This window comes from Melospiza melodia, chromosome 20 (genome assembly GCF_035770615.1).
Source record: "Melospiza melodia melodia isolate bMelMel2 chromosome 20, bMelMel2.pri, whole genome shotgun sequence".
Classification (NCBI taxonomy): Eukaryota; Metazoa; Chordata; class Aves; order Passeriformes; family Passerellidae; genus Melospiza; species Melospiza melodia.
The window spans coordinates 12,240,805-12,267,953 of NC_086213.1; the positions used below are offsets into that span (position 1 = coordinate 12,240,805).

The 27,149-nt window shown below is 45.1% G+C and overlaps 1 protein-coding gene across 1 annotated transcript in view; it reads right to left on the reverse strand.

Annotated features, from left to right (window-relative positions):
* The window catches only part of MLXIP (MLX interacting protein), a 43,736-nt gene extending 16,811 nt beyond the window's left edge, over positions 1–26,925 (reverse strand). The window contains exons 1-8 of the mRNA XM_063173035.1: positions 26,555–26,925; positions 5,011–5,117; positions 4,613–4,698; positions 3,269–3,358; positions 2,944–2,985; positions 1,716–1,887; positions 755–844; positions 86–177 (exon numbers count right to left, since the gene is read on the reverse strand). Of these exons, the coding sequence (XP_063029105.1) occupies positions 86–177; positions 755–844; positions 1,716–1,887; positions 2,944–2,985; positions 3,269–3,358; positions 4,613–4,698; positions 5,011–5,117; positions 26,555–26,925 (1,050 nt within the window). The remainder of the gene's footprint in view (positions 1–85; positions 178–754; positions 845–1,715; positions 1,888–2,943; positions 2,986–3,268; positions 3,359–4,612; positions 4,699–5,010; positions 5,118–26,554) is intronic.
* Positions 26,926–27,149: the final 224 nt, after the last annotated feature.

Sequence of the window (27,149 nt, forward strand, 5' to 3'; positions counted from 1 at the left end):
GAAATATCACTGACTCACACATGCCTGAACTCCTCCTGAGAGCACAGGGCTCATGGCAGAACCTTCTGTTTGAAACCTCTCTTACCTGGGACGAGTGGCTGCTGCTGTCTGTGGTAGCTGAGCTGACAGCAGACACGGAAGGGAAATAATTACTGGAGCGACTGGGAGTGAATAATTCTGAAATATGAAAAGCCACCTATTAATTTTCTGCTTTTCATACTTGAGATACAGCATTGCTAGATCTTAACATTCACAGGACTATCAGTATTATTTAATCAATAACGAAACCATGAGCTTTTTGCTTCATACAACTGCTGTTGACTGAGCAGTGAATTTTGTCTTCAGAGGAACTGATCTCTGACTCCTTCAACTTCCATGCAAACTGGGACAATGCAAAAATCAGTCCTGTTAAAGGTTCATCTACACAGAGACAGCCAAGAGCTGATCCTCAGTGAGTCCCACAAAGTACAGTTATGTGATGCAGACTGCTTGCAGAGCCAGCAAATAGATATCACTCTTTACTTCCATGAGGATCCATAACCATCAAAGTTGTCAGCAGTAGTTCAGTGTTATATGGAATTCTTGACAGTGCCATAAAACATTCAAAGACAAACAAAATGTTAAATGTCTTCATCACTAAGAAGTGTGAAATGGGGAAACCTTAAATGTTTGTAGTACTTAAAGTTTTATTTAAAACCTAATTCATAAATCACTGCAATACTTAAGAAATTAGTGAACTCTTTATGATTCTTACCCTGAAAAGGTTCAAAAGTATCCATAAAATCAAAATTTGGCTGGAGAGGAATAAGCCCTGGTTGAATCATGTCAGCATTTCCTAAGTGTCCTGCAAAATTCAGGAGACAGATTAGATTAGCTTCCCATCACTCACATAATAACAGCTGCAGGAATAAAACACTCCACAGCCAGGCTTGGCCAAGATGTTACAGAAAAACTGCTGCTGAAAGGAACTGAGCATCTGCTTCTCTTCAGAGCTACAGCACAATCCAGATATCAAACCATTGGGCAATGAAACTTTCAATTGCTAAAATGGAAGGGGTGAAACCTGAAGGCTCTAATTGAGCTGCACTACACAAAACCTTGCTGGAGAGCACAGCCTGATCCACCACAGCTCATAACAGAGAATTTTAAAGTAAACCATCACCCATTTCATTTGCCTTGAGTACAATTAATGTAAACCATGGCTGCTCTGGAGTTGCTCAGACATCCCTGCAGCAAGGATGGTGAACAGAGGACATGTGCTGTCCCATCAGACAGTCATAGCCTCCAGAGAAAGTTGAATAGCTTTTGGGATTGTTTGTACAGATGAAACTTGCACTGATTCTTCCGGACAAAGCCAAACAAAAATACACAGGCACTCCCTTAAAAATACACACACAACTGTGCTTTGAGATAAATCCCAATGTCTTCACCACTGATAAAGTAAATACTGCTCATTACAGATTTATTCAGAGCAACATCAGGGGGCAAAGCTGGGAGCAGCACAGAAGAAGCTAAGACAGAAATTAAATTTGGGTCATTAATTCTATATGGATATAGATTCTATAACCTACAGAATCATAAGACAGCTACGTCCCCTGACCTGTTTTTATCTGTATCAGCAATATAAGATCGATTTCTTAGGCAAGACTACAAGAGCAGCAAACCAGAGTGTTTTTAGGGGTTCTCACTGCAGCACAGCTACAGCCAATAAATACCTATGTCCCTGGAGTTTGGCCAGGAAACCAGCTGATGTGAAGAGAGTGTGGAGAACAGGGTGTCGGTGAACTCGGACATGAGCATGTCTGCATCCAACAGGCTGCCCTCCTCCATGGGCACAGGGGTTTCTCTGCCATACCTTCTTTTTTGCCACAGAACCACATCATCATCCTGCCAAAGGAAAGGAGGAGAGGTCAGGCTGCCTAGCAATGCCAAAGCAGGCTGGCGCATGTCTATAAAAGCAGCCCTCGTTTTTCACATTTTTAAAGGAAGAATCTCTTCTTTGAGGAGCCATCAAATGGACTGAAATACTTCAGTGGTGCTTCTGATACACCAGCAACTTCAGCTCACTGAAATACCACAACACTCTGGCAAAGATTTTTGCCCAAAATCCAGATATTGACTAGAAGGACATAATAACAGCACTTCCTTGTTTGATTGATTACACGAGTATTTTTTCACCCAGTTTAACAATCCTGTGGTTTAAACAAAGATTAAAAATAACACGACTAGCAAGAATGCAAAAAACAACTCCTGTCTTGTGAGATGTATTTGAAACTCTGACTTGCAGTGAAGTGTAATTGTACTCCAAGTTTGCACAAGACACTTTTGCCCATGAAAAATACAACACAATGTGACTTGGCTTAGCCATCCTCACTGCAGGCTGAGTTAAACTGCACTGCCTTGCAAAAACAGCAGAACAGTGCTTCTGATCATCAGTTTATATACCCAAAGTAGGTTTGATAAACAATTTAAGGGGACATACCACTGTCCCTTTAACCATTTTGTCCTTTTATAGGATCCTGGCATATTATCTGCCTGAGTTGTGGGCACAGGAGGAAGATCTGCAAAACACAGCTCCCACATCTTCACAGGTCCAGTTACACAAGCAAAGCAGCAGTGCCAGTTACAACTCAGTAACAAGATGAAATCATGTGCAAGCCCTCAAAGAGATTGATCTTTCTGGGCATGCAATGCTGATTCCCATTTCTTCTGTCACAGCACCTGACATTCAACCTCTCCTCCATCCAATTCAAGTTACAAATCTCACATTGCTCTCTGAGGCACAGAACATTAAGGTGTCTAACCTTAATTAAGGCTTAAGCAAGATTTTAGATTGCTCGTTTTTAGATTGCAATCAAAGCAAGCTACTGCATGTTACAGCTTTGTTATCTGCTCTGGCTTCTACAAGCATAAATACTGCCACTTCTCAGTGGTGTTACCTACCCTGACCAAACTTGAAAGATCTTCATCTTTGTGTTTCTGTAACTGCAAAAGGAGAACAGAACAGATGGTGAAGTCAGAACAAGTCCTGTATGTGCCAGTGGAAGACCTGATTTTGCAAAACTTTTAAGACCCAATCATGCACAATCAGTCCCAGCACAATAACTTTTAGTTAAGTGGAACTAATCAGAGAGCATGTCTGTACCAGCTTATTTATCATCTGTTTTAAGTACTCTTGCATGCCAGAAAAACTGACAGAAAAACTCAAAAAGCAACAACATACTGATCAAGCTCAAGCAAACTACTTTCACCATGTAAACCAACAGACCCTTTTCTTGAAGTATGTTCTCCACTTGTGGTATTCCCTAATGACTATTTCAATTCTTCGTTTCCAGTATTTCCCCTCTGTTGCAATGGCCTGGGAACACAAACACATACCATGAATTACACGGGATCACACGAGGGCTGAATATTCAATACATTTCCAAGCAAATATTCAGGCATAAAAAATGCAAAAGAAAGCATGCTGATTCTGTTTGAGCTCATGTATCAGCAGCCCACACTGTCCCAGAGTTCAGCTATCACAGAGCAAATCTGACAGTACTAACTTCATCTTTCCCACAAAAACCAAACACGAGGTGACATCTGACTGCACTGTCAGCATCTCCCACAGCAGCTCAACCATAAACAAGAGTTAAGAAATGGCAAAAAAAAAACCCTTAAAAATTAATTTACTGAAATATAATGTATAAAGCACACAATATCCTGTGAGTTTCACAAGATCACATGCACAGACACACACATAAGCAAAAGCTGCTATGAATGGCACAAAGCAATAGAAATCTGATGTCCAGCTCAGGGGGGACCTTGCAGGCCACACACTGATGGCAACAAAAGGATCACACGATATGGGTCTTCAATGTATCACAAAGAGCAGTGTGTAAGTTGGGGAGAGCAGACTAATGAGAGCCTTAACTTTGTGTTCGAGGGTCACTTTCAACACAAACATCAACACTGTTCTTTCAAAAACCTGAGACAGTTCCACAAATTCATCTGGAACTCCTCTGAGTTATAAATTACTCTAGAGTTATGCAGTATAGAGAGAGCCACATATTGCCACATCAAGGGCCTCACTGGTTTTCTGCAAGGAGCCAGAGGGCAGATGTTAGTTTTCATTTATGTTTACAGGAGCATAAAAATGAAAGAACACAAACTCATATTTGATCTGTCTGTGAAACTACTTCAACACAGAAAAAGAAATTGCTTGTTCTCTTGAAACCACACCTCTCAAATTACATAAAATACAGAAACTCTCCCAGGGTCACTTAGATTCAGTCCTGAAAATAGTCATCACTCTGATTTCCCACCGACTTCCAGTCAGAAGACAGCAGTGGCTGTCAAAACCTTAACTATTCAAATAGCACTTCTGTGATTTATGATTCATTAAATTACAACATTAACATAAGTTACACAGATAACAAATGTCCTTCTGCTTGCACCTTGATCATCCTAATGTGATGAACTCACAAAACCGGGTTCACTCTGCTTTTAATGGTTCCTTCTAAATCACACCAGAGCACAGATTGGCTATGCTGCCCTTGTTCCCAGCAGACCAGAAAATCCTGTTCCAAGCTGCAGAGCTCCTGGGCTGCTCCCAGGCTTTCCCACACACCTCTGGCCGCCGGTGCTCATCGACGTCCACGGAGCCGTCCAGAGGGGTGACAAAGTGGCACACGGGGTTCTTGCGCTTCTCCAGGTCTGAAACAACAACGGCAGGGCGGGTGCTGAGCACGGGCAGGGCCTGCAGAGCTGCCACTCCCGTGCCAAGGTGTGACAGGAGCTGGCCGGGGCTCCTTCCCCATGAACAACACAAACAGGGAGATGTCAGATGTGCTCGGAGCACTCGGCACGTCCCCAGTGTGGGCACAGCCAGGAAAGCCCTGATCCAAGGGCACTGCCTCTGGAACATCTGTCCTGAGCACACCCCCGAGCTTTTCACCACACAATCATTTCAATTCTCTCGCTCTCAGCGACGTCTCAGGGAGGACCCGCCCCCAGCACGGTACTTACACTGCATGTACCAGGCCCTCCAGATGGCGTTATTGAGACGGATTTTATCTCTCCACTGAAGCTTCAATCCCTTAAAATTTTTCCATTTTGGTGAAACCAACCTTCCACTGCAACAAAACAGACAACAAATCATTCTGCTTTCAGTTTTTCTTTCTCTCTTCCTTTCAAGACAAAGCATCCCCCTAAACCAGCAGAACTCTCAACAGATGAAACAACAACAAGCCATGCTTGGCCAGTCACAACTTTTACTGACCATGGCTCACTAAACCACGAGCCAGAGATTAATCCAGTCTTCATGTGTCCTCCATAAGAACCAAGAACCGTCCCAACTGGTCTCAAGAATATCAGCAAGAATGAAATTAATTTCACCCACACTTTTCTCTTTGCCAGTATCTCACCTTCTCTAACCCCCACCTATGAGCTTCCACCAACGGGGATTGAGATTATTTAAAATTAAGAGGCTTCTGCATGTTTGGTCAGATACAGTTCCATTCGATTTTCCAGGCTGGTAACACTGGAAAGGAGGAATGAAATGCCAGTTCTGGCCCATGAAAAAATATAATCCACCAATTCTACACTGCTGGTAATCAGAGCTGGGCACAAAGGAGTACCAGTAACTTTTCTCCAAGGAAAGGCAAGGCTGGAAAAAGAAATGGTTTATGCATGAATGCTCCTGGGAGGTGGAAGGGAAATGGAAGGAAAGAGGAAGAAGCTGCAGGGACTCTAGTAAGCACTGGATAAACACAAACTCCCCAGCCCTTAAAACACACCTTTATGAATCATTAATCCATACTACTGACAAGGCAGAGGAAGTAGGAAATACTCATAACACAGTAAATTTCAAACCAGAGATTAAAGTATAGGAACTGTGCCTATCCCAGGTTTTCCCTCTTGTTTTGGGGGATTTTAGCCCCACATCTTTCAAGTTTATGCTTCCTGTGCTGTTTGTGCAATCTTGCTGTGAGGGAATTGGACCAGCAATACCAACTGCAACCCACACAACACCACAGGAAACAGGTTCACCTTGGCACCCCACGAGCATCAGGGCGAGGGGGGATGGACAGGGAGGAGTGGCAGGAGTGGCAGTGTCACCTGCACACGCTCTGCCCTCTCAGAGAGGTCCCTGAGCACATGGCCAGTCAGGAATGGTCTCTGCCATGGCCTGCAGTGGCACTGGGTGTACCAGCACAGACAGTGCCCTGGCACGGGCCATCTGCCTCACACACTCAGCACAAATGAACTCAGAGAGGGATTATTTATCCTTAAAAGCTCATTTCACATTTAAGCTCTAAAATCGCTGTGCAAATAGAAGCACATCCTACAGAAGTGCAAGGCACTTCCCTTGGCTCAGCAAAGCCCATGCACAGAGCCTGAGGGTGGAGAACTGATAATTCCCAGTTTCCTATTTGGTCTGGGAAACCTCCCAACAGCAGCTCTTTTTAAAGAAACCTTTTAATAAAACTTGCAAGACTAAAAGCAAGTAAAAAGTCCTCAGCCTAAACAAAAGCCACCAGAATGCCAGAGCTGCCAATAACAGGATATTAGACTAACATTTTTCAGGTATTTGGCTCACCATTTCTTTCCTCCCTTGCTGACACCACAACTGCTCTCACACTCAGGTACTCCCACAACTCTGACAGTAACAGAGGAGCAAATGCCAGGCTTCAGCCAAGAGATAGGTAATGAAAATCAGCTCTGCTCTTTCGATTTTACTACTATATAAAATGTCAGTTGTGGCAACAGGTTGTAGCAATCCATCAGTGGATGAGTTGTTGCCTGATTTTTTTTTAACTCCTCGTCCTCTTTAAAAATAAACTGCAATGTTCTTGTAGGCACAAGGAAACAGAGACTGGCTATGAACTGCACTAAAAGGAAAATTCCCAGCAGCAAGGGAACAGGTAAGTGACCAAGTTGTGAGCCCTGTCCATGCCCAGCTGCCCCTCTGGGGGTTAGCCTGTACACTGGACTATGCTACAAGGCTCTGCTGCAGCCTGTGGGACGTTGGTGCTTGATAAAAATAAACAAAATTTGGTACACAAAATAGAACATGAGCACTCCCAAGACGAGCAGACTTGCTGGAGCAAGCAACTTCACTGACTGGGAGTGAGAGCAAACCATGTCAACTATTAGCAAGAAATAAAAAAATTATTGTTAATGTATTTGTGCTGTCACTGGGCTTGAAGGCACTCAGCACCGCCTGTATGGTCACAGACATTTAGGAAATCCTCCTGCATTATTTCTTTTCAGTGGTGCATCCATATGCCACTCTGAAATACTATCTCCCAAGACTCCATATCTAAATTTCAAGATTTTTAGTTAATGGAAAGATCCCCAACTAGTTCATGTCACTGCTACCCAGCCCATGTGTCAGGACAGAGTGGATCTCACACATTTAATATTTCTCCCATCACTGCAAACTGCCCCAACACCTTTGGTGTTCACTGCACACCAGCTCTGCCCCAGAACCACTGCACACCTTCTCTTCCCTTCCAAACCCAGACTAAGCCCATCTCTTCCTGCTTCTCATCTGTACATTAACAGTCTGGAGACAGGAGATGAACGTGCTGATGCATCACCAGCACTGACAAAGTGCCCACATGCCTTTGACTAAGAAATCTGTCAATGTTCATCTCTTCACAGCTCTGTGTGACTCGACAGTTTGCCAAAGCAACTAAACTCTAATAATCTGCACTCAGAATAACAAGAGCAAATGCTTTTCTATAAAAAGACTAAAAGGAACTGTAATCAAGTCTGGTACATTCCTTGCATCTTCAAAGAGCTAATTAAAATTGGAATTAAAACATAAATAGTTTAAAATATTTTCAATTACATTCTTAGAAAATGCTAAACAAGACTAGCACATCAAAAGAAGGAAGTGATTAAGAACCTATTCTTAAAATAATTATTATTTTTAGTTCCCATGGGAGCAGAACACAAGTCCAGCTTGAGGTCATAAGTGAAACGACTTCAGCCTCAGTGGAGAGTAATCAGCATGAAGCTGACAACAATATTTAGACACTACTCCAAATTCCAAAGTCAATGGAAAGTCAATTACTTTGAGGGCAGCTGCCTAACTGAAGCAGTCTTCACATTTTAAAGCAGCAAAACAACAACAAGGAAAAAATCCAAACAACTGGAGTGACCACGTGGCTGCTGCTCCTGCCAGTTCTGTAAGACCACAGCAACTCCTACAGCAAACGTGGAGCAACTCCCAGCAGGTGGATGGATGGTCAGCAAGAACCTGCAGCACAACCCAGGAGCACAGCCTGGTCCTGGCCCCTCTCCAGCGCTGCTGCCAACACCCAGGGATGCTGCTGCCAACACCCAGGGATGCTGCTGCCAACAAGGGGAGCAGGAGAACACCCCAAGGGAGAACTGGGCCCCACAGCCTGTGGGAATGCTGGTGCTGCACAGGGAGCCAAGCTCTGGGTGAATCCTGCAGGGGATTCCAGCTCAGCTCATGTAAGCAAGGCTGGAAGAGTCGGTGACTTTCATGTTCTCCTCACTATCACACACGGATCAAATCAAATGTTGATGGGTGACTTGCACTGCATTCCAGCAGCTCAGCTCAGTCTCCCATGTAGAAATCTCCACCTCCCAGGTCTAAATGTCCTCATCAAGTGATTTGATCACAGCAAACCAGCCAAAAGAGCTTCAGCTCAGCAGCCAACAGAGCTGGAAATCCCCTTGGACACAGCAGCCCCAAGGAGCTTTGGAGGAGTCCTGGGGCTGTCACAGGACAGGCACCCAAGGCTGCCACTGCAGTCCATTCCCAAGGCTTTCTACATGCAATTCCCCACCTCAGGAATGACACCTTGGAACTGAGATCCAAGCAGGCAGGCAGATAACAGGGCACTGATCTCTCACAACTCTCCATTTCTAAAACTCCAGCGAAAGCAGCTGTGTTTTAAAACAAACCTTCAAACATCACTAAATTTGCAGCAAAGTACAAGAAAGAGACATCCACTGTGAGAGTGTGACCTGATTCCCTTCAACACCTTTGATTTCTAAATTTTTCTTCAATCAACTGAAATGTAATTAGGGAGCAGGTTTGTATTCTAACAGTACCCTGACAGGATCCATTTACAAGCAAAGTTTTGTCTCTGAGGATCTCATTGTTTTGTTCCAGGTTAATAACATTCAGTTAAAGATCTCACAGGTAGAGACAGGGCAAAGGTATGACCCTCCTTCTCAACAGATACACAGGAGATGCCATTCACTGCTGCAAAACTTAAACCAGTAGCCCTCCCTAGCACTGAAACAACATCCAATTAATAAACTCAATGCAGAACTCCCTCCAACATCTGTAGAAGCAGGATCAAGCTCTGACATGAGATGACTCACAACAGAAGAATCCCCTGTTCTCCTCCCTTAATCAGAGGATTTTAAGATGGACTTCAGTCAGCATAAATCCACACAACACAAGCACCCTCTGGATTTGGGCAGAAAGGGACATTTATCTGCATGCAAACCCAGAAGAAGTTTAGCGATTTTCCATTACTTATTAGCATTAACAAACACCAGCATTTTATGAAACTTCTCTCTACAAAGAGCACTGAAGGGGCAGAGAAGTAGACTTTAAAATATTAACATAAATTCCATATATCCTCCACTTAACAGGTAATTTGAATACATGTTGATTAAATGGAAACTATATGGTATAGCATGGTAGAGCTTATGTGTTTTACACAGCTCAAATGCTTTATTCAGCTGTTTCTGATTCAATTTGCTGTTCCCCATTTTTTATCTCTTTCAGAAAAGCTCACAACAGTAGCACAGCCTCATGTTTAAATCCTTTTCTAACAGAAAGCAATAGGGAAGGCTTTGCTGTAAACATCAGCCTGAAAAATCCCCTTTTCCTGTTCAGAAAAATTTAAGTTCATTCTCCACACCATGACGTGTAGAAGTGGCTGAGCAGGAACTGCAGCTGGGAAGTGATCCTGGGATTGTGGTGAACTAAAGGCTGCACCAAGTAAGAAGTTTTTAAAATATCCACTGAGGATCTCCTGCTTAAAATAAGGAGAGAGTGAATTACTTGCTGTGGCTACCAAGTGTGAGACTGACACAGGAGAAGTAGGACATGGATTTTTTTGATGTGCTTTGCACATAAATCCCTCATTCCCACCCTCTCATCTTTCACTTTTTTGATACACAGGGACAAGGAGAATCTCTGGCTACATTTGGCTCTCTAGCTCAGGAGTGTGTTGTGTTTTCTCCTCAGAGAGCACCTGGCCAAGATCTCTGGTACATGGAATTTAAACACAAACCTCCAAGCACTGTGGTTTGGATTCCACAGGCCTGTCCTGCTGCCCAAATATGTATTCCCAGCAGGCCCAGCAGATGGAAAGCAGCTACTGCATGTCTGCAGGAATCACCAGAGCCTCATGTGCTATGGCTGTAAACAAATTATTTTGTTTTCAAATCTGAATTTTGTAAATTCAGTTTATGGGAAGAAGCTACAGAAATGTCCTTTGCTTTCCTGTTTAGGGAATGGATTCCCCCTGCCCTGGTGCTAAAACAACTCTTTTTTGCCTTATTAGCTCTGGCCTCAAAAGCCACTTCCTCTGTGCTTCCCCCCACGATTGTGCTCCTTCCTGTACACAATCATGACATTTTTTGAGGTAGGGTAAAAATTTTACTTTAATTACAGGTAATGGCAATGAGGCTCTTAATTTAAGTAGAAGACAAAATTCAGATTGATAGCACAGTAGCTAAACAGATTAGCTTTTTTCAGCAACACAGAAAAGGAACTTTCTGGCTTCTCCCCAGCATTTTTTTAAAGGCGTGGTTTTAGTTTGTTTTGTCATCTCCAATCTGTTTTGCTGGGGAGTTGGGCCTGTCAGCTCAGCTCTCCAAGAGCCAAAACTAACAGTATTTCCCCAAACAAAGGTTCATTCAGAGAATCAGATTATATGCATTGTGTGTGAGAGCAAAGGGGCAGGCAAGAGAAACCAAAACATTTCTACATGGTGTGAATGTGTGTAGGACTGGTGAGGAGATCACATTTTAGCATCTCACAATTGCTACCAAAACTCATCCCAGCTGCAGCCTGAGGATCCTAATCCCAGACAGAGCTGATTTTAAAAGCCAGGTGTAGGACAGGTCATTTTCTTCATTACCTGGCTCATCCTCCTTCCCTGAAATCCTCCTGCAGCAGCAGCTCAGGGCTGTGGAGGGATGTTCTATTGCCCACAGACCACAAAGGACAGCAGGGAGTTTTGTGCTCAAGTTAAATTAAACACTTCAAAACAACCAAAATGTCCCCTCACTGTTTGAGTCACCACCTTTTAAAAATAATCCTTCCATCCTGAAGACAGAGATACTGGACCAGACAAATATTTTTCCTCTGTCATGAGAATTATCTATTAAGAGCTGTTAGAAAAATAAAAATAAAGATCAAATTCGGCCACTGGCAAACTGGAATTGCAACACTTGCCAAGAAACATGTTATCTAGACTGATTTCAAACAGGCAGGCTCAGGTATGCACCTCCTGAAATGGAACAGGAAAGTGAAAGGTCAGCTGTGTGCCTGAAGCAAATACTCCTGCCCCAACAAATCCACAAGAAATGTTGATTTATTTATATTATAAATTCAATGCTATTTTAAGCTTGGAAGTTGAATGTAATTTGCATAAATGAAAGCTTGCAGTGCCTGGGCTCTTGCTCTGACAGCCTGGTCTGTGCTGGACTCAGGAATGACCAGGCTGGTGCTGTGTCAGGGCAGCCTCCTCAGGGACAGCTGAAAAATTCACATTTTGGGAGCATCATCACACCCACCCTGACAGGTTTTCAAACCACCACCACCACTGTGTCAGTCAGGGAAAGGATCTCTTGCTGCAGTTTTAATCCAACACAACATGGCCAGGGTGAGCTGTGTGCAGGGGGAGGCTGCAGGCAGCTGAGAAATGCCTGCACCAGAGGCAGGTTCCATGCTGGTTATGAAAGGGTGAAAAGAGCACGGGGCAACACAAAGATCAGCACAAATATCAATGAGACTTGAAGGCTATGGTGTCCTTCAGCCAGTGGCTATTTAAAGACTCAGAATATTTAGACAGTTTCTCATTTCCAGTCAGAAATCAAAGGGTATTTCTAGAAATGTTCCTGCCTTTCAGACACTTGTCCAACAGTGGCTCACTTTAGTACAGAACTGGAGCAGCAAGAAAAGAAAAAAGCTGCTTAAGTACTGTCATTAATAAATCAGCCAAAATGCTGAGAAAATGGGCATTACCATCACACCTGTCACTGCTGACCCTCCCCAAACCTCTCCCTGAGCCCTGCTGTCTTTAACTTTGTAACTTTATAAATATTAACACTTTATAAAAGGCCACACACTTCCACTGTCAAAAATCAGGACCTTCTTAAAGAACCACCAGAAATCCTGTCATGGAAAAAGAAGCTGACACACAAAACTCACACAGTGCTCCGAGCTCCAGGCTCAGGCACATCCCACCCCTCTCAGTGCCCAAATCTGAAATGCCAGGATGGAAAAGCAGCTGCCCATGGGCACAAAGTGTGTCAGTGGCAAAGCAAGGACACAACAGCAGCCAAGCATTTCCCAGCCACACACCCCACACCAGAAATGCCACGAGCAAGGGTAAGATTTAGCAAGGATTTGATTTACATTTTTCACATCAGATCAGTACATTTGGTTTTATTTCTTTTTTCAATACATTTTGTCTTCCTTATTTTTGAAGTGCTTCCTATGTTATGCATGGTGCAAAGTGTCATTTTTTAGTGCTGCTTCAATATAAAGGGAAGTGATCCTACTTATTTTAGTGTCTTGAAATTTTCCACTTCTTCCTAAGACTTGATTTTGGCCACTGGCTTTTCATCAACCTTCTCAGAATCTCAATATTCACTACAAGGAGCTGTTTCCCAACACAGATGATCAGGGACTGATAGGGTTTTGCAGTACACATCCATTATTTAAAAGGATGGTTGTTGGTGAGGGACCCTCTTGTATGGAGAGCTATAAATGTGTCAGAATCTTTTTGATCATTAGGGTCCCAGCCTAGATTAATGAACTGATCAAGCTGTGATGATCTGGGACTTAAAAGATTTTTCACACACGGAGCTTCTGAAAAACCCAAACAAACCCTATCAGCGTGGCAGATCAGCCCAGCTCTCAGAGCAGCACACATACCACCGGAGCCCAGAGCTGTTTACCGTGCTGGAGAAACCCGAAACCAGCACTTCTGCCACAGAGGATACTGTAACATTCCCTGAACAACGTTACATCCTATAAATACACTGCAAGACTTCGGGGATCTTATTCTGAAAGCGCCTTACAGGTCTGGAAAAGCAGAGATGCTCTCCCAGCTCTCCCCCTGTGACACAAAGCTTTCATCCCAGCTGTCTGCAGCCAGCTCCCTGCAGCCTGGAAAACACCAGGCTGCTTCCCAAATTCAGTTATTACAGACTCAAGGCTGCAACAGCACACACAGCTTATTCAAAGTTTACATAAAAGCTGAACCAGAAACTACACAAGAGGCAGAAGCAGGGTAAAGGCACCATTGTGTTACTACTGAAACTACTCAAAGACCAATCAAAATCCCTTAGAAAGATGATGAAGGGAGGAAACTCCTTCCAGAACTCACATAGAGCAGCCTGGAATGTGGAAAAAAACAAAGTCTCTAAAAGGTCATGCACATATGGAAAGTCTCCACTTGGACCTTTCCTGGATCTGTGTGCAGACAAGTGCTCTGTCAGTGCTTCACCAACACCAGCCCTTCAACTCCCAGTGAACACCCCACTGCCATGGGGGCACCACATCTCAAACACCACAGCAAAACTCCCCCGGATCCACCACCCAAAACCACAATCCCAGGAAGGCTGAACATTCAGAGAACACAGAGTGGAAAACAAACTTCCACCTGTGGGTCATGAGTCAGACTGGAGCTGTGAAGATCTGTGTGCTGCAGTGCAGGAGGGCTGTGAGTGACCCTCCTGCACTAACTGGGACACAGGGCTGGCAGGGAAGCAGCTAATAAAGCTCATGCCACACAATCCTCACCACACTTTTCCCAGATGGCTCCTGGTGCCTTTCTAGGACTGGACAGGCCAAGGGCAATGCCAGGTTCCCACAGAGAGATGGAGAGATCAGCCTTGCCCTTGGAGGCCCCAGCCCTGCTGAATTGTTGGATCTGTTACTTTATAATGATGGTGGTTATGGTAACTATGCACAGCACAGGGCACGGATGAATGTTTCATAGCAGTTAACTTCCAAAAGCAATATTTAACCTCAATATATGTGGTGAGTGTCAGAAGAAGACCTTGTTTTATTGCATGATACCCATATAAAGTCATTCCTTTGCTCCCAGTAACCACCATGATTAAATATCAAGCAGCACCATGGTTCAGAAATTCCCATGCCATTCACCTGTGCACCAGTTAAAAGACATGTCTGGACTGACTTTCAAACAGACTGAGATGGTTTATGTCCCAAAGCAAGCTGTGACTTCAGCAGTGAAACATGTGACAGCATCAGCACTTTCACAAATCTTACCACAAGAAAAACAACAACCAAGTCACTGAATGACCCTCACTCAAATCTTCTTTGAACCAGGTTCTTTCTACCTGCCAAAATCACAAAAAACCAGTCCCAACCTTCATTCTGTAGAATCCTGTCCTGGAGACATGACAGTCCCTTGGGAAAGCTCATGTGGAAGGTAAATAACACTTTTTATGTGTTTATTGCTATGGAGAGCAGCAACCTCTCAGAATTTCCTAGGACCTGTCTCCCTATTTCCAAAAGCCTGTTACATGCACCCAGCCTGTAATCACCACATGCCAAGCTTAGACACCAAGCCTACTAATGTGCTAATAAAAACTGCTAATAAAAGTTTTAGTCTCCTTAAGCTCTGCTAAGATTTTTACTGGAGATTTGAGGGTTCTACTTGTACAACTGGATACTAAAACCAGATGGGATCCACGCTGAGTTCCTAAACAACAGCATTCACAGACCCAAATTTTATTAGAAACAGTAATGAATTAGCTTTTATTGCAGAATCCTATGCATCTACTTGCAGAGCTAAGCTCTGCTCTTCAGTTACATTTGCTGATTTGATAAAGTGAGTGAGTGTAATCTCATCCCATGGTTTTCTCTAAGGGTTAAGAATTCCACACAGCACGACAGACAGACCAGGATTTAGGAATGCCTCTGGTTCCCATGCAGTTTTGCTGCAGATTACCCTTCCTCACAGGAAGGATGACTCAGGTCACAGTGACACTGCAGTCACAAACACACTGGCTCTGTGCTTGCACAAGACCATGGAATCCCCACACCCCCAGGCAGCAGCACAGAGCAGGCACAGCCACAGAGAGCAGGCACAGCCACAGAGAGCAGGCACAGCCACAGAGAGCAGGGCACAGCCACAGAGAGCAGGGCACAGCCACAGAGAGCAGGGCACAGCCACAGAGAGCAGGGCACAGCCACAGAGAGCAGGGCACAGCCACAGAGAGCAGGCACGGCCACAGAGAGCAGGCACGGCCACAGAGAGCAGGCACGGCCACAGAGAGCAGGGCACGGCCACAGAGAGCGGGCACAGCCACAGAGAGCGGGCACAGCCACAGAGAGCAGGGCACAGCCACAGAGAGCAGGGCACAGCCACAGAGAGCAGGGCACAGCCACAGAGAGCGGGCACAGCCACAGAGAGCAGGGCACAGCCACACTCTGCCCTTATCTGCAGCTCCCAGAGACCAAAGGCTGCCTGGAATTTTCTCCCAGCTGATACTGAAACACTGTGCAGCCACCCCAGCACCCGGCACCTGCTTTGGCAAGGGCTGGAGGAAGCCCCACCCTGGGTGCCACAGGTCCATGCCCCGTCCCAGCAGTGGTGAGCAGGTGCTTGGGGAAGGGTCACAACAGGACCAGCTTGTCCCCAGGGTGCTCCTGCCACCCCCAACAACCAGCCCCTCCCAGCTCTAAGGAAAATGATATTAGCAAGTATATGAACTCACTCCCTAAAAGTGAACTGAAGAACAGCACAGCTTCTCTTTTTGCTGTTAACAGACACTTTCCCCACAGGTGAGTGTGTATATTGATTTGGCAGGACTCTGCTTTGAAAAGGAGGGATAATGACATTTTTAATAGAGAACAGCCACTATGGTGACTGCTCAACAGCTTGGATACCCCAGGTTTTGGACAGATTGTGAAATAATTGCTTTGGGAAACCAAAACAATCTCTGGTGTCAAACATGGTTGCTCATAATTACCTGGAGTGAGTGCAGCTCCCTCCTTGAGGATATTTGTATTCCTGAGCAAGTCAGTTCTCCCATCCCAACACTTCATTTGAAATAAGCTGACAACATTCAAAGAGCTTCTCTGGCTCGGTAACAGATCTAAATATTTCACAACCATATCCAAATCCCTTGACTTAGTCCTTCCTTTCTAAAAGCTTTATATCCTCTAATTCAGAAATGTAAATTTTGTATGTTTCCACGTGGCAAACTCCCTCTACAACCCCTGCACTCAATTTTCTTTCTCAAAAGCTGTGTTTCAAAGAGCAAAACCAAGTAGTTGATTCCCCTTCACTGCTTCTTGCTTTCCCACATCTGGCACACCCCCAGCACATTTTCTATCCAAGCTCCCTCAGCCTCCATCCTGCCAGGGACAGATGTTTACCAAGCAAACAGAAATTTGGACTAAGCTGTGCAGATAGCAATGTGCAGGAGTTTACACAGGGGAATGGGGATACATTCTCTGGACACTGTACAGGACCAGCAAACACAAGAAGCAGGGTATGAACATCCAGACCTGTGTGCTGCTCACAGGACAGCACAGCTCAGAGCCCTGCCTGGATCCACAGCTCAGCAGGACCAGGCTCTGCTGTGCTGCCTCTCACTCAAACACTGCGAGCTCTCCTGATGCAGCTGGCACTGTAAATACTGTTAACAGAGCTTGACTAGCCATGGCTGAGTGTACTCAGACTACAGCTTCAATGTAAACATACAGAAATTCATCAGGATGAGCAGAGAGTGAACATCCAAGAACAAAACAAATGATATCATTCTTTGCTCTGGAAAACGTGGCAGGAGACAATATCCATATCCAATGAGTGGCAGATCAGAAATGCAACAAGATCTCCCCCTGCCCTCTTCCAGTTTGGTACTAACACTTCTTCTCTAACAGCTGCCAGACCCACAAGCTCAGGTACTTCCTTTTCACCTTTTCTTTAAGTTTTCCTTTTTATGTGCAAGCCTTTCCTTTTTTACCTTGATCACTTCTGCCTCCAAAGTAAGGGCTTTTATCAACTAAGACAGGCTGAATCAAAAGCAAAAGGCTGCCTGATAAAAAGATAGTAAAGAGCAATCATGGACTTCAAAGAATTACAAAGATATGAGAAGCTCTTCCACAATTCTTGCTCCATTTGGTCTCTGTCTCCTTGTGAATGGTGTGGATAGTGAGAACAAACCAGATTTAAGAACAAACTAAAATCTGGATGGAAGATGCAGCATGAAGAGCAGAGCAGAAGAGCCTGTGATGGCTCACATTCACATCAACACAGTGAGTTATTTTTAGGACTATTGTGAAACCCCACATTCCAGCTGCTCCAAAGATACACCAGCACTACCACAGAGGCCTGGGCTCTGCATCATCACCCTGGCAGGCTGGAGTGGGTCTAACCCTTGCCCTACATAAGAATTTTGGTGCCAAGGCAACAAAGTCCCTGGCACAGCTGGGGCAATGTGGACAAGAAGTGTTTTGGACAAGCTCACACGGGCTGGGGAAGGGTTTGGCTGTTGGATACAGAAGTCACTGAGCTGCTGAGGTCTCCCAGCCAGGCTGGCCAAGGCCACTTCAGCTGCTGTGTCCTTGAACTGCTGCAGGCAGAGCACTGTTACCATGGGACCTTGAGGGAAGGGAGAGTAAACAAAGCAGCAGAGGAAAGGAGGCCAGGATTTCGAGTAAAACACACCATGCCACAGAATTCCAAAAACAATCAACTTGACAGATTCCAGAAGCAAACCTCTTTCGTGCCTCTGCAACGTTTGCTGGAATCTTGTTATGCAGACATGTCTCTCATAAAGAACAACCCTGCTGACCTCTGAGGACTAACAGCCTCCACTGGAGGGATCAGTGAACAGAAGAGGCCCCATCCTGCTCACCTGTGCTCCTGCAGATCTGTTCTAGGCAGCAGCACGAGCTGCAGCACAAACTCCTCAGAACAAAACACTCACACACCTTTGTTCCTCTGCTCCCTCTGCCTGGCAGGACACAGGACCCAGGTCCTGCACTCACCACAGGATTCTAATGGCACTAAAGGCTCTGTGTTCACACAAGCTCTCAGCACAGACACTTTGAGGACCCACATCAGCAGGACTCTCTCAATACCAGGGCAGATGCAGGACAAAGCCAGGAGGAGCAAACGCCCCACAAAGTTCAGGCCAGGTCACACTTGCCAGCTGCCACCTTCCCCCCAGATTTGCAAACCCAAGTACAAACAAGGCAGCTGCTATCTCACTCCCAAAACAAGTACCAGCAGCCCTCTTTCTCAAGAATGGCAAAAGGTTATCTGGATCTTCTCTCTACCCCCTCAGTCACCCTTAAGGCTCCACTCTTCAATTCTCAATTCACAAGCCAGCCCTAGGACAAGTAAGGCCCACCCAAAACCAGCAAAGACAAGGCCACCCCTGATGTCCCGAGATGGAAGAAGCCCTTTCAAGCTCACACGGGAACAGAACTGTAACGAGCAGCAGACTCCTCTGCTTGAGTAAGGACAATTTTCATGAATTAAGGGTCATCTCTCAACCATTCTCCCTTGCTCCTTCAGCTGAAAGCAGCCTCAGCTCTTATTTCTGCTCTGAACTGTCCCCCCAAAATTCTGCTCTTTGCTCCCAAATCACTGGGAAAATGCACAGGGAAATAATGGTAATCTGCAATGAAACAGAAGCACAAACATTACTTACATACTCTACCCATAAAGATATTCTCTGCTTGCTCTGGTGTGGTGTAAATGAGCAATAAAGATACCCCCAGAAATCTCCCATTATAATTAAAAATAAAGCATTTATCTCTGTATGTGGGAAGACATTGCCACACATAAAAAATACAGTAAGAAAAGGCATTAAATACAGCAAAAAGACCTGTATCCATTGCTTCCTTGCACTACACCATCAGCTAAACTGGAGAGACTAAAAGGTCTCTAACTGTGCATTACTGCTGTAAGATAATGTGCTGCAAACACAAAACCAAGGATAAAAAGCTCTCTAACAAGTCATTAAAATTTAACAAGTCATTTAAATTTTTCTGTGCTTTTCAGGAAAAGTGATCAATTCATTAAGCAGCAATGCTCAGCTACTTAACCAGCTGAACCCTTTGCTCACATCACAGCACATCCCCAGCCGTGTCAGGGCTAAGGGTTATCTGCAGGTCAGGAGAATCCTGGCCAAAACACACTGACATATCACTAATTGCAGTGAATCAGATTCTTCCACTAATACCCTGCTGCAGGATAATCCCAGCAGTCCCTGCAAGCCCTTTCCATCTGGCATGTCACCTTTTCTCCCACAGTCCCAAAGGTGACAAAGCAGCCCTGAGTGGCCACGGTCAGGATAACCAGCCAAGGGAAGGGATCTCTTCCCTGGGCCCAGATGGCTCCTGTGCTCCTTTCCAATCCCGTTTTCTGTTATCCACTGATGTCACAGCTGGACAGCCAACTAACAACACTCATCTTTCACAAAGGTAACTGCTGCTGGGCTGGCTCTTAAGCAGCACTCAAGAGTTTCCATACCTTAAGGCACAAAGTGAAATCTGCTTAACAGAGAGGGAGCAGGCAATTCCCCTGCAGCCATTCACACTGCACACAATGGCCAAGGTGTCACATCCTTCAGGAGCTTTTCTGATGTCAGCAAGCTGCACATCCTCTTCATCATCTCCTCCCAAATCTTTCCTCCATTTGTCCTCTTTCCTTTATTAAGTTTGTATCTAAGGTGTGATCTTTCATAGGTTTTCCTTTCAGACTCCTATGTCAGCTCACTTACAAACTTCACACCTTTGTCTCCCTCTTTCTGAAAGGCCAGCACACAGATCTGGGGCTCTGAATGTTTTGGTCATTTCAGAAGGGAGAAAGGGAGGAAAAAGCAGTAACTGATTTATCTAAGATCAACAGCCAAGGAACCAAGGGTTAGTGAGGAGCTTTGAGCTTGTGTGTCACAAAGTAAATAAGTTGTGGCAAATGCACACCAGGACATTTCAATAGCAATGGCTGCTTTACCCACCAAGGGATGGCTGCATTAATTCTATCAGGAGTGACACCAAGTCAGCGTGCTTTATGTTCAAAAACAACCAAAAATGACATTCTAAGTCCCATTTGAGCAAACAAACAAATTATTTAAAAGACCATGTTCAGAATTTTTGTTCTGGTACTAAAACTATTAGAAGCAATTTCTGAAGAACCTTGCTTTTCCTAACCCTATTTTTCAAGCCTTCCTGCTTCAGAAACAGTGATAATAATGGAACTCTAGCTTGCACTAAAAACAATCAGATTCAGTTTTTCCATCACTGTCTGAAACACAAAGAATCAACTCTATTTTCTTTGGAGGCAACTGAAACAAGTACTTTTCCTAATCATCTTCATGATTGTTTCATGGACATGCTAAAGGTTTCCTTTCCAGAGCGAAAGGAAAATTGTATGAAAGCTGTAAAATATTTCTATAGCCATCAAAGAGTTTACAAAGCTTGTCTTTTTCCTCAGAAGTGGCTTAGAAGTTGTCTTTAAAGAACTGCTTGTGCCAATGATATTAAGATATCAAAGGACACACGAAGGAAACTGTAAATGCAATTAATTTCTGTATACAAAGAAAGGAAGTTGCAAGCATATAGCCTGTATTTAATTAAAAATAAAATACTAGATTAAACCCAAACTGGTGCAGGTTTCTCAGCTGATAAGGTTTTTTGTTGTTGTTGTTCTGTTTTAAAAAGAGAGCCCTTTCTCTCCAACAGCCAAAGGCAGCAGGGCAGCATGAGAAGAGCGAAACAGGAATTGCAGATCTCCTGCCCCATCATCCATGACTTGTGGGTCCATCCAGCTCATTCTCCCCTTCATCAGGCACACCTTCATCAAGGGCTTCCTATCTAACCCTCCTATCACAGATCAAAGCACGGAGAGAATAAACACTGGGCTTCTCCAACTCCAGCCACACCTTCCATTGTCCATCCTCACTTTCCACATATCTTCCCCTTTCATTCCCATTTCTCCCGCCCTGAACAGCATTACACTGACATTACATTGTGATCATTCACCTCTGTCCTTTTATTCCAATCTCAGCTAAATCCATCTTCAACCTCTTTTCTTCCCCACAGTCCCCACCACGATGAGAGACTTCCCCTTCCCTGCTGCCATTCCCTCCAGCCCTGCTCTGGGTGTTTCCTCACCCACAGGGCTCAGTGAGTTTGTAACCCGGGCCCAAACCCACCCAGCCAGCTGAGACATCCTTTGTGTGACTTGAACTTTGCAGTATCTCAATTTTGCTTTCCTGTTTCCATCCCTGTGGCCTCTGTCAACACCACACAGCTCTTTGTGTGGCTTTATCTTGGCTCTTCTAATTCACTCAATGCATTCCTCAAAGATTCCCTAATTTCACTCCAGATCTCAGAGAGCTTCCAGCCTCATTCCTCGCCCTTTCCACTCCTCCTGCTTCACAGCAGATCTCTGAGTGTGTTATTAGGGGGAAAATTCCACCCACCCAACACAACTTAAAGAGTTCACTCTCTCCTTCAAGCCTGTCAAAATGCCTCTGACATCCCAGAAATGCCCAGCCTTCAGCTCAAAATGGCCACAAAGCTCCCTTTATTCCTCCCCACCCCTTCCCAGCTTGCAGCATCACTAGATACCCTTTTGTTTGATTAACACTAATCATAGCTTAAGGACACACAGTCAGATAAGCAGCTGCTCAAGTGACTGAATATCAACTCTGCTTTCCAAAAGAATGGAAATTTTTTTCCCCCCACATGGGAAAGTAACAAACAAGAATGGTTCAGTGACCTACTAAAGGGGTGTGTGGAAAAACATGAGTGAAGCCAAGACCTGAAATTTGGGTCTCTTGGCTTTAATTCCTCTTGCCACTCAGCAGAAAGAAATAAAAACAGGTATGGGGGGGAGAACTGAAAATCAACATATTAATTTCTGTTGCCATTCAAAGCACATCACAATCATGCAGCACAAAATCTTCACTAAAAATAATGCCAAATCTCAAAGTTCAGCCACATTTTTTTCAGATCATGAAAAAGTTCTTGAGAACTGGCAGTCTGAGGACAAACCAGCTCCCTCTTCCCTATTTCAGCAATCCATCAAAAATGATGATTACAAAATCCATGTTGTATTGAAGCCAGAAAATAACATCTGTTTACTGAGTAAAAATACAAGATGAGAACAACAACAAAACATGTAGATTAAATGGCAGATCAAAAGATGATAACAATGTGCTTTTTTAATGAAAAAGGTGATTCCTGTGCCCCACACCTCTATAGCAACACTCTGCCCAACCAGGTCCATAGAAACCAGTCTGCACAGACACCAAAATAACCAGGAGCAAAACAAACAAAATTGTCCCTGTATCTAAAACCTCTCTCCACAGAATTTGTCTGCTCTTCCTGTAGTCATCTGTAGCCCTGAAGACAGCAAAACCTTAATCTGAACCAGGGCCTTCTCACACCAGCACTACTAAATGTTTACTTTGGCAAAGAAACGTGACTCAGAGACAAGAACAGCTCAGCCACCTTTCTGCAAACTGTCCTCAAGGTTGTCAAGGTGGAATTTCAAAGTGCATCTTATACAGAGCTTAAAAGCTTGTGCCTATATCAAGCATTTGACATAAGCAGAGTAAGAGGCTCAGTCCTGATGTCCTGGTTCATACTGCACCCTGAACACCATCCTTGCTTTGCAGGGACCTTACTGTGGTTAAAAAATACTTGGAACAGCAACTCTGCTCAAGTCTGGCTAAATTCAGAGGTGAATATAGGTGGTTTTATCAGAGCAGCTTCTACAAGCAGCATGTGAAATATGTAGCTGGATTGTGGAGGTTTTTAATCTCCCAGTGCTATCAGCAGTGCTGAGAACTTCCCCAAACATTGCACTGACAAAGAATGTGTGGCAAAGGCTCTGGAAACAAGCTGACCCCTCACGTCAGTCCACTGAGGAAGGGAATATTTTTGGCCTCCATCTACATGAAGTGAAGGAGTCATATTGCTAAAGAGGAGAGATGAAATCTAGAAATGACCTGGCAAGCTGCTCACAAGGCAGCTTTTGTCCCAGTTCCCAGAGCCCACTCTCCTGCCCTGTGCAGCTTCAGCAAGCAGATCCAGAGGGGTTTGCACAAGGATCTCACGCCAACCTTAACACTCTTACCTCAAGTACAACACCTGGCATGCTCCTTAAGCTCTTAATAAGAGCTGAGGGAACTCTGAGGCTACTTAAGAATAAATGAGCCCACAAAGTCATCTTCACCTACCCTAGCATGGCCTGTACTAAGATAAGCAATGAATGACGTAAAAATATATACTAGTTTAAAAAGAACACCGCCCAGTGTATTATCATTAATCCTAACAAAGAGAAAAAATTCTTCTGTATCAATCTCAGGGGAAAAAACCTTCATGATAGGCTGTTATTGAAACATTTCTGAGTACAGTTCATCTTTGGGAAGTTACTTCTGGGTAATGCAATTATTTGGATAATGGTAAAGTTATTAGAGGGCTTTACTAAATTAAATATCAAGATGACATAACATTTTACTTAATTCTGTGTATTGTAGGTCATGTACCCAGGAGCACAGTTTCTCATTAGAATGAGCAGTGTCAAAGGTCTTTCTCATTTTGAGAAGAACATTTTTTAAGATCTTTTTGCCTGCCTCCAACAAGTCAATTCTAGCTACCTACACGTCAAGGTCTGCAAGGTCACCTTGGTTTAAAGAGTTGATATGAAGGGGCTAAAAGGGGAAAACCAAGGTTCTTTTACCTCTGTCAGTGTGGTACAGCTCCCACAATCAATCTCACGAGAAAAACAAGTTACATTTAGATAAAGTACGGCCCGCGTGACACCTGTTGTAAACCCGTGTTTATAAGTTACTTATTAATTTAAAAAATTGGTTTAATCTGCTCACTGTACAGGGGAGTATGCTATAGGCATGTTTTCCCCTCTGGAATGGCATATCTGAAATGAGACTTTTCAAGCTGTGCAACTGGATACGTGACTGAAACAGCTGTGATGAAAATTAGGATCATGTTGGTTTGTGCTGCTCAAAGGCACGAGGGAATCGCTTCCCTGGTGTTCAGGAATAACTTCTTTTATCAGAAAAAGTTGGACTGTTAACAGCACAAAGCCAAACTCAAAAAAAATTTACAGCACAACGAGAAGAGCCCAGGTTTATGGGCTATGGATCACCAATCTGTGATCCAGCATAAATTTGGACACTTCCAAACAAACCAGCCGAGGTAATGACCCAGGTAATGACTGAGGTAATCTAGAAAAGCTTTGCTTTCTAGTCCATCCACCGAGCTAATGGGTACCACACGTTTTACTGCTTCTCTTTAAAACTTTAAACACTGAAATGCCAGCAATGAGTGTCATGTGTAAATAAATATTACACAGAGAGCTCTGTTACAGCAGCAGCTTCCTCGGGTCTGTGTTTAACACGGCTGCATCCCCCAGCTCTGCAGGCAGCTCATGCCCCCAAAAAGCAAAACTCACACATCTTCACCTTCCTGTGTGACATTTTTTGCTGTTGCTTTCCACAGCCCCAGTTCTTTTCTAGAGTGAATTTCTATCCAGCAAAGGCAGCATGGAAAACATTAACATGGAAACTGTGTGTTTTATCAGTGCTGGATCTGACAGGCAATAATGAGAAAGGTACAGCTGAGGCAACAGCCACAAAAACATCCCCATAAACCAACCAAGAAAAAAAAACCAACCTGAGGACAGAGAGAAATACAACCTACAGGCCCAATCATTTGTTAAAAAGACATTTCCCATTTCACAGCCATGTTCAACACCTCAAATCAGATTTTCCAGAATTACTTCAATCCTTTTTAGACCCAAGTTTACAACTGGTTTGCTTGGCAGATTTAAAAATTGTATCCCAAAGCTGCTGAGTAAGCAGGCTGGATCTGGGCAGGATGCTTCAGGGCTGCAACTCAGCAAACCCTAAGGTGCCCAAGAACAGAAGCATTAAGAATGTGCTTTTCTTTGGCAGCCTCTAAGAAGATATTTTCTGCACCTTGCCTCATGCTACCACCAGCAGGCAGGATAAAATTATTTCTTCTGTAATAAATTTGGTGCTCCACTAATTCACCTACATCAGAGTTCAGTACTGTCTATCAGTGTAACAAAATTATTCCTTTACACCGGGTGTGATCCTCAGTTTCAAAATCCCAACGACATACTAGTGGTAGCACAAAACAAAACCAAGGTGACAGAGGCCAAGGAGCACAAGCACATGAGCAGTCCAGTTCTGTCCCTCATAATCCCTGCAGCTCCTTTGCAAGTTCCTCCCAGCTTGTACAATAAAAGGTTTACTTTTTTTTTTTTGTAAGCGCAAAGTACTTAGATCCACTGTTGCACACACCTAATCTGAGGTTCAGTCTCTTGCCAGTAGCTAATAACATTCCTGGCCAATATTATCAAAATTTTAATATTACTTACATCTTCAAGCTACTGTACAGAACAGATAGTTCTATTGTTTCCTCTTCATTGAGCAATACTTAAATATATGAATTTGGGGTGGGCAAAGTTAATTTTCCTTTAGCAAGCTACGGTGGTTCCTATAGATGAAAATAAATATTTCCGTTGATATGCCAAGAGGCATTTTCCATCAAGCCTTTTAATCAACTTCCAAAATGCGCTCAGCAGAGAACATCAGATTGGATCCGGTTTCTGCTATATCACACGGAACAAAAGGCTGAGCAGACACACATCTTTCCAAAACACTTCTACTCCACAGCTCTGCCTCCATTTTGGATGACAGACAAAGGGGATAAATGGGAATATAACGCCTTACTGAAGAGATGAAAAGCACAACCAAAGTCAGAGCAAAAGGTGCAGATAAACCCAGGAAGTGCTGCTGCCAGCTGCAGCCAGCACAGGAACAAAGGAAACAGCGACAGAGTCCACTGGTTTGACTTTGTTATAAAAATAAAATTTGGGGAGGGGAAAATTGGCCGGGTTTCACATCGAGCGGGGCACTTTGCCCTTTAAGGGTTTCTGTTTAGCACCAGAGGCTTCCACTCGCTCCCAGCCTGGCCGCGGGATGCTGAGGGCTTCCAGCGGCACCAGCGCCGGCGGGCGAGCGGGACCCCAGCCCTGAGCAGCCCTCAGCCCTCATGGCGGGGGGGCAGCGGCACCCCCGGCTCGCCCCCAGCCACGGCCCCGGCCGGTGGGGAAGGGCCCGCCGGGACCCCCAAGTTCGCTGAACACAAAAGCGGCACCGAACCCCCGCATATGGGCCGGGGGGTCCCTGCTCGGCTGCGACCCCGCCCCTCACACGGTCCCGCTCCCCGGCGCGGTCCCCCCGCCCAGCCCGGCCGGGACTCGCCGCCGGGGCCGCTCGGTACCTGTAGGCCAGGGACATGCACTCGAACAGCTTCGTGAGGGACGCGTCGATGCTGAGGCGGCCGCCGGCGCCGCCGCCGCCGCGGGCCGCCCCGAACTGGTAGGTCTGGCAGGTCTGCTCGTTGACCGTGTCGAAGTCGTAGCCCTTCTTGGGCGGGTGCTCGCTGTGCGGCGACGAGACCATGAAGTGCCCCGAGTGGATGATCTGCGGGCCCGGGGGCTGCCCCCGCCGCGGCCCGCACCGCCGCCCCCCGCCCGGCGACGCTCCGCCATCGTCCGTGTCCGACGAGTCCTCGTCGGGCTCCGTGCGGGGGGACAGCGGCCCCGCCGCCCCGAGCAGCCGCGCCGGCCGCATGAACACGTCGGCGGCCATGGCCCCGCTGCTGCCGCCGCGGCCGAGCCCGCGCCCGCTCTGCGCCGCCACCGCCCCGCTCCGCCCCGAGCCGGCCCCCGCCGCGCTTAAAGGCGACGGAGCGGCCCCGCCGCCGCCCTGCCTGCTCTGTGCCAGCAGTGTCCCCACACCTCCTGAGGATGGCTGGGTTAAGTGATTCAGCGGGGACTTCCATCCTGCTGAACAATTATTTATTTATTTTATTA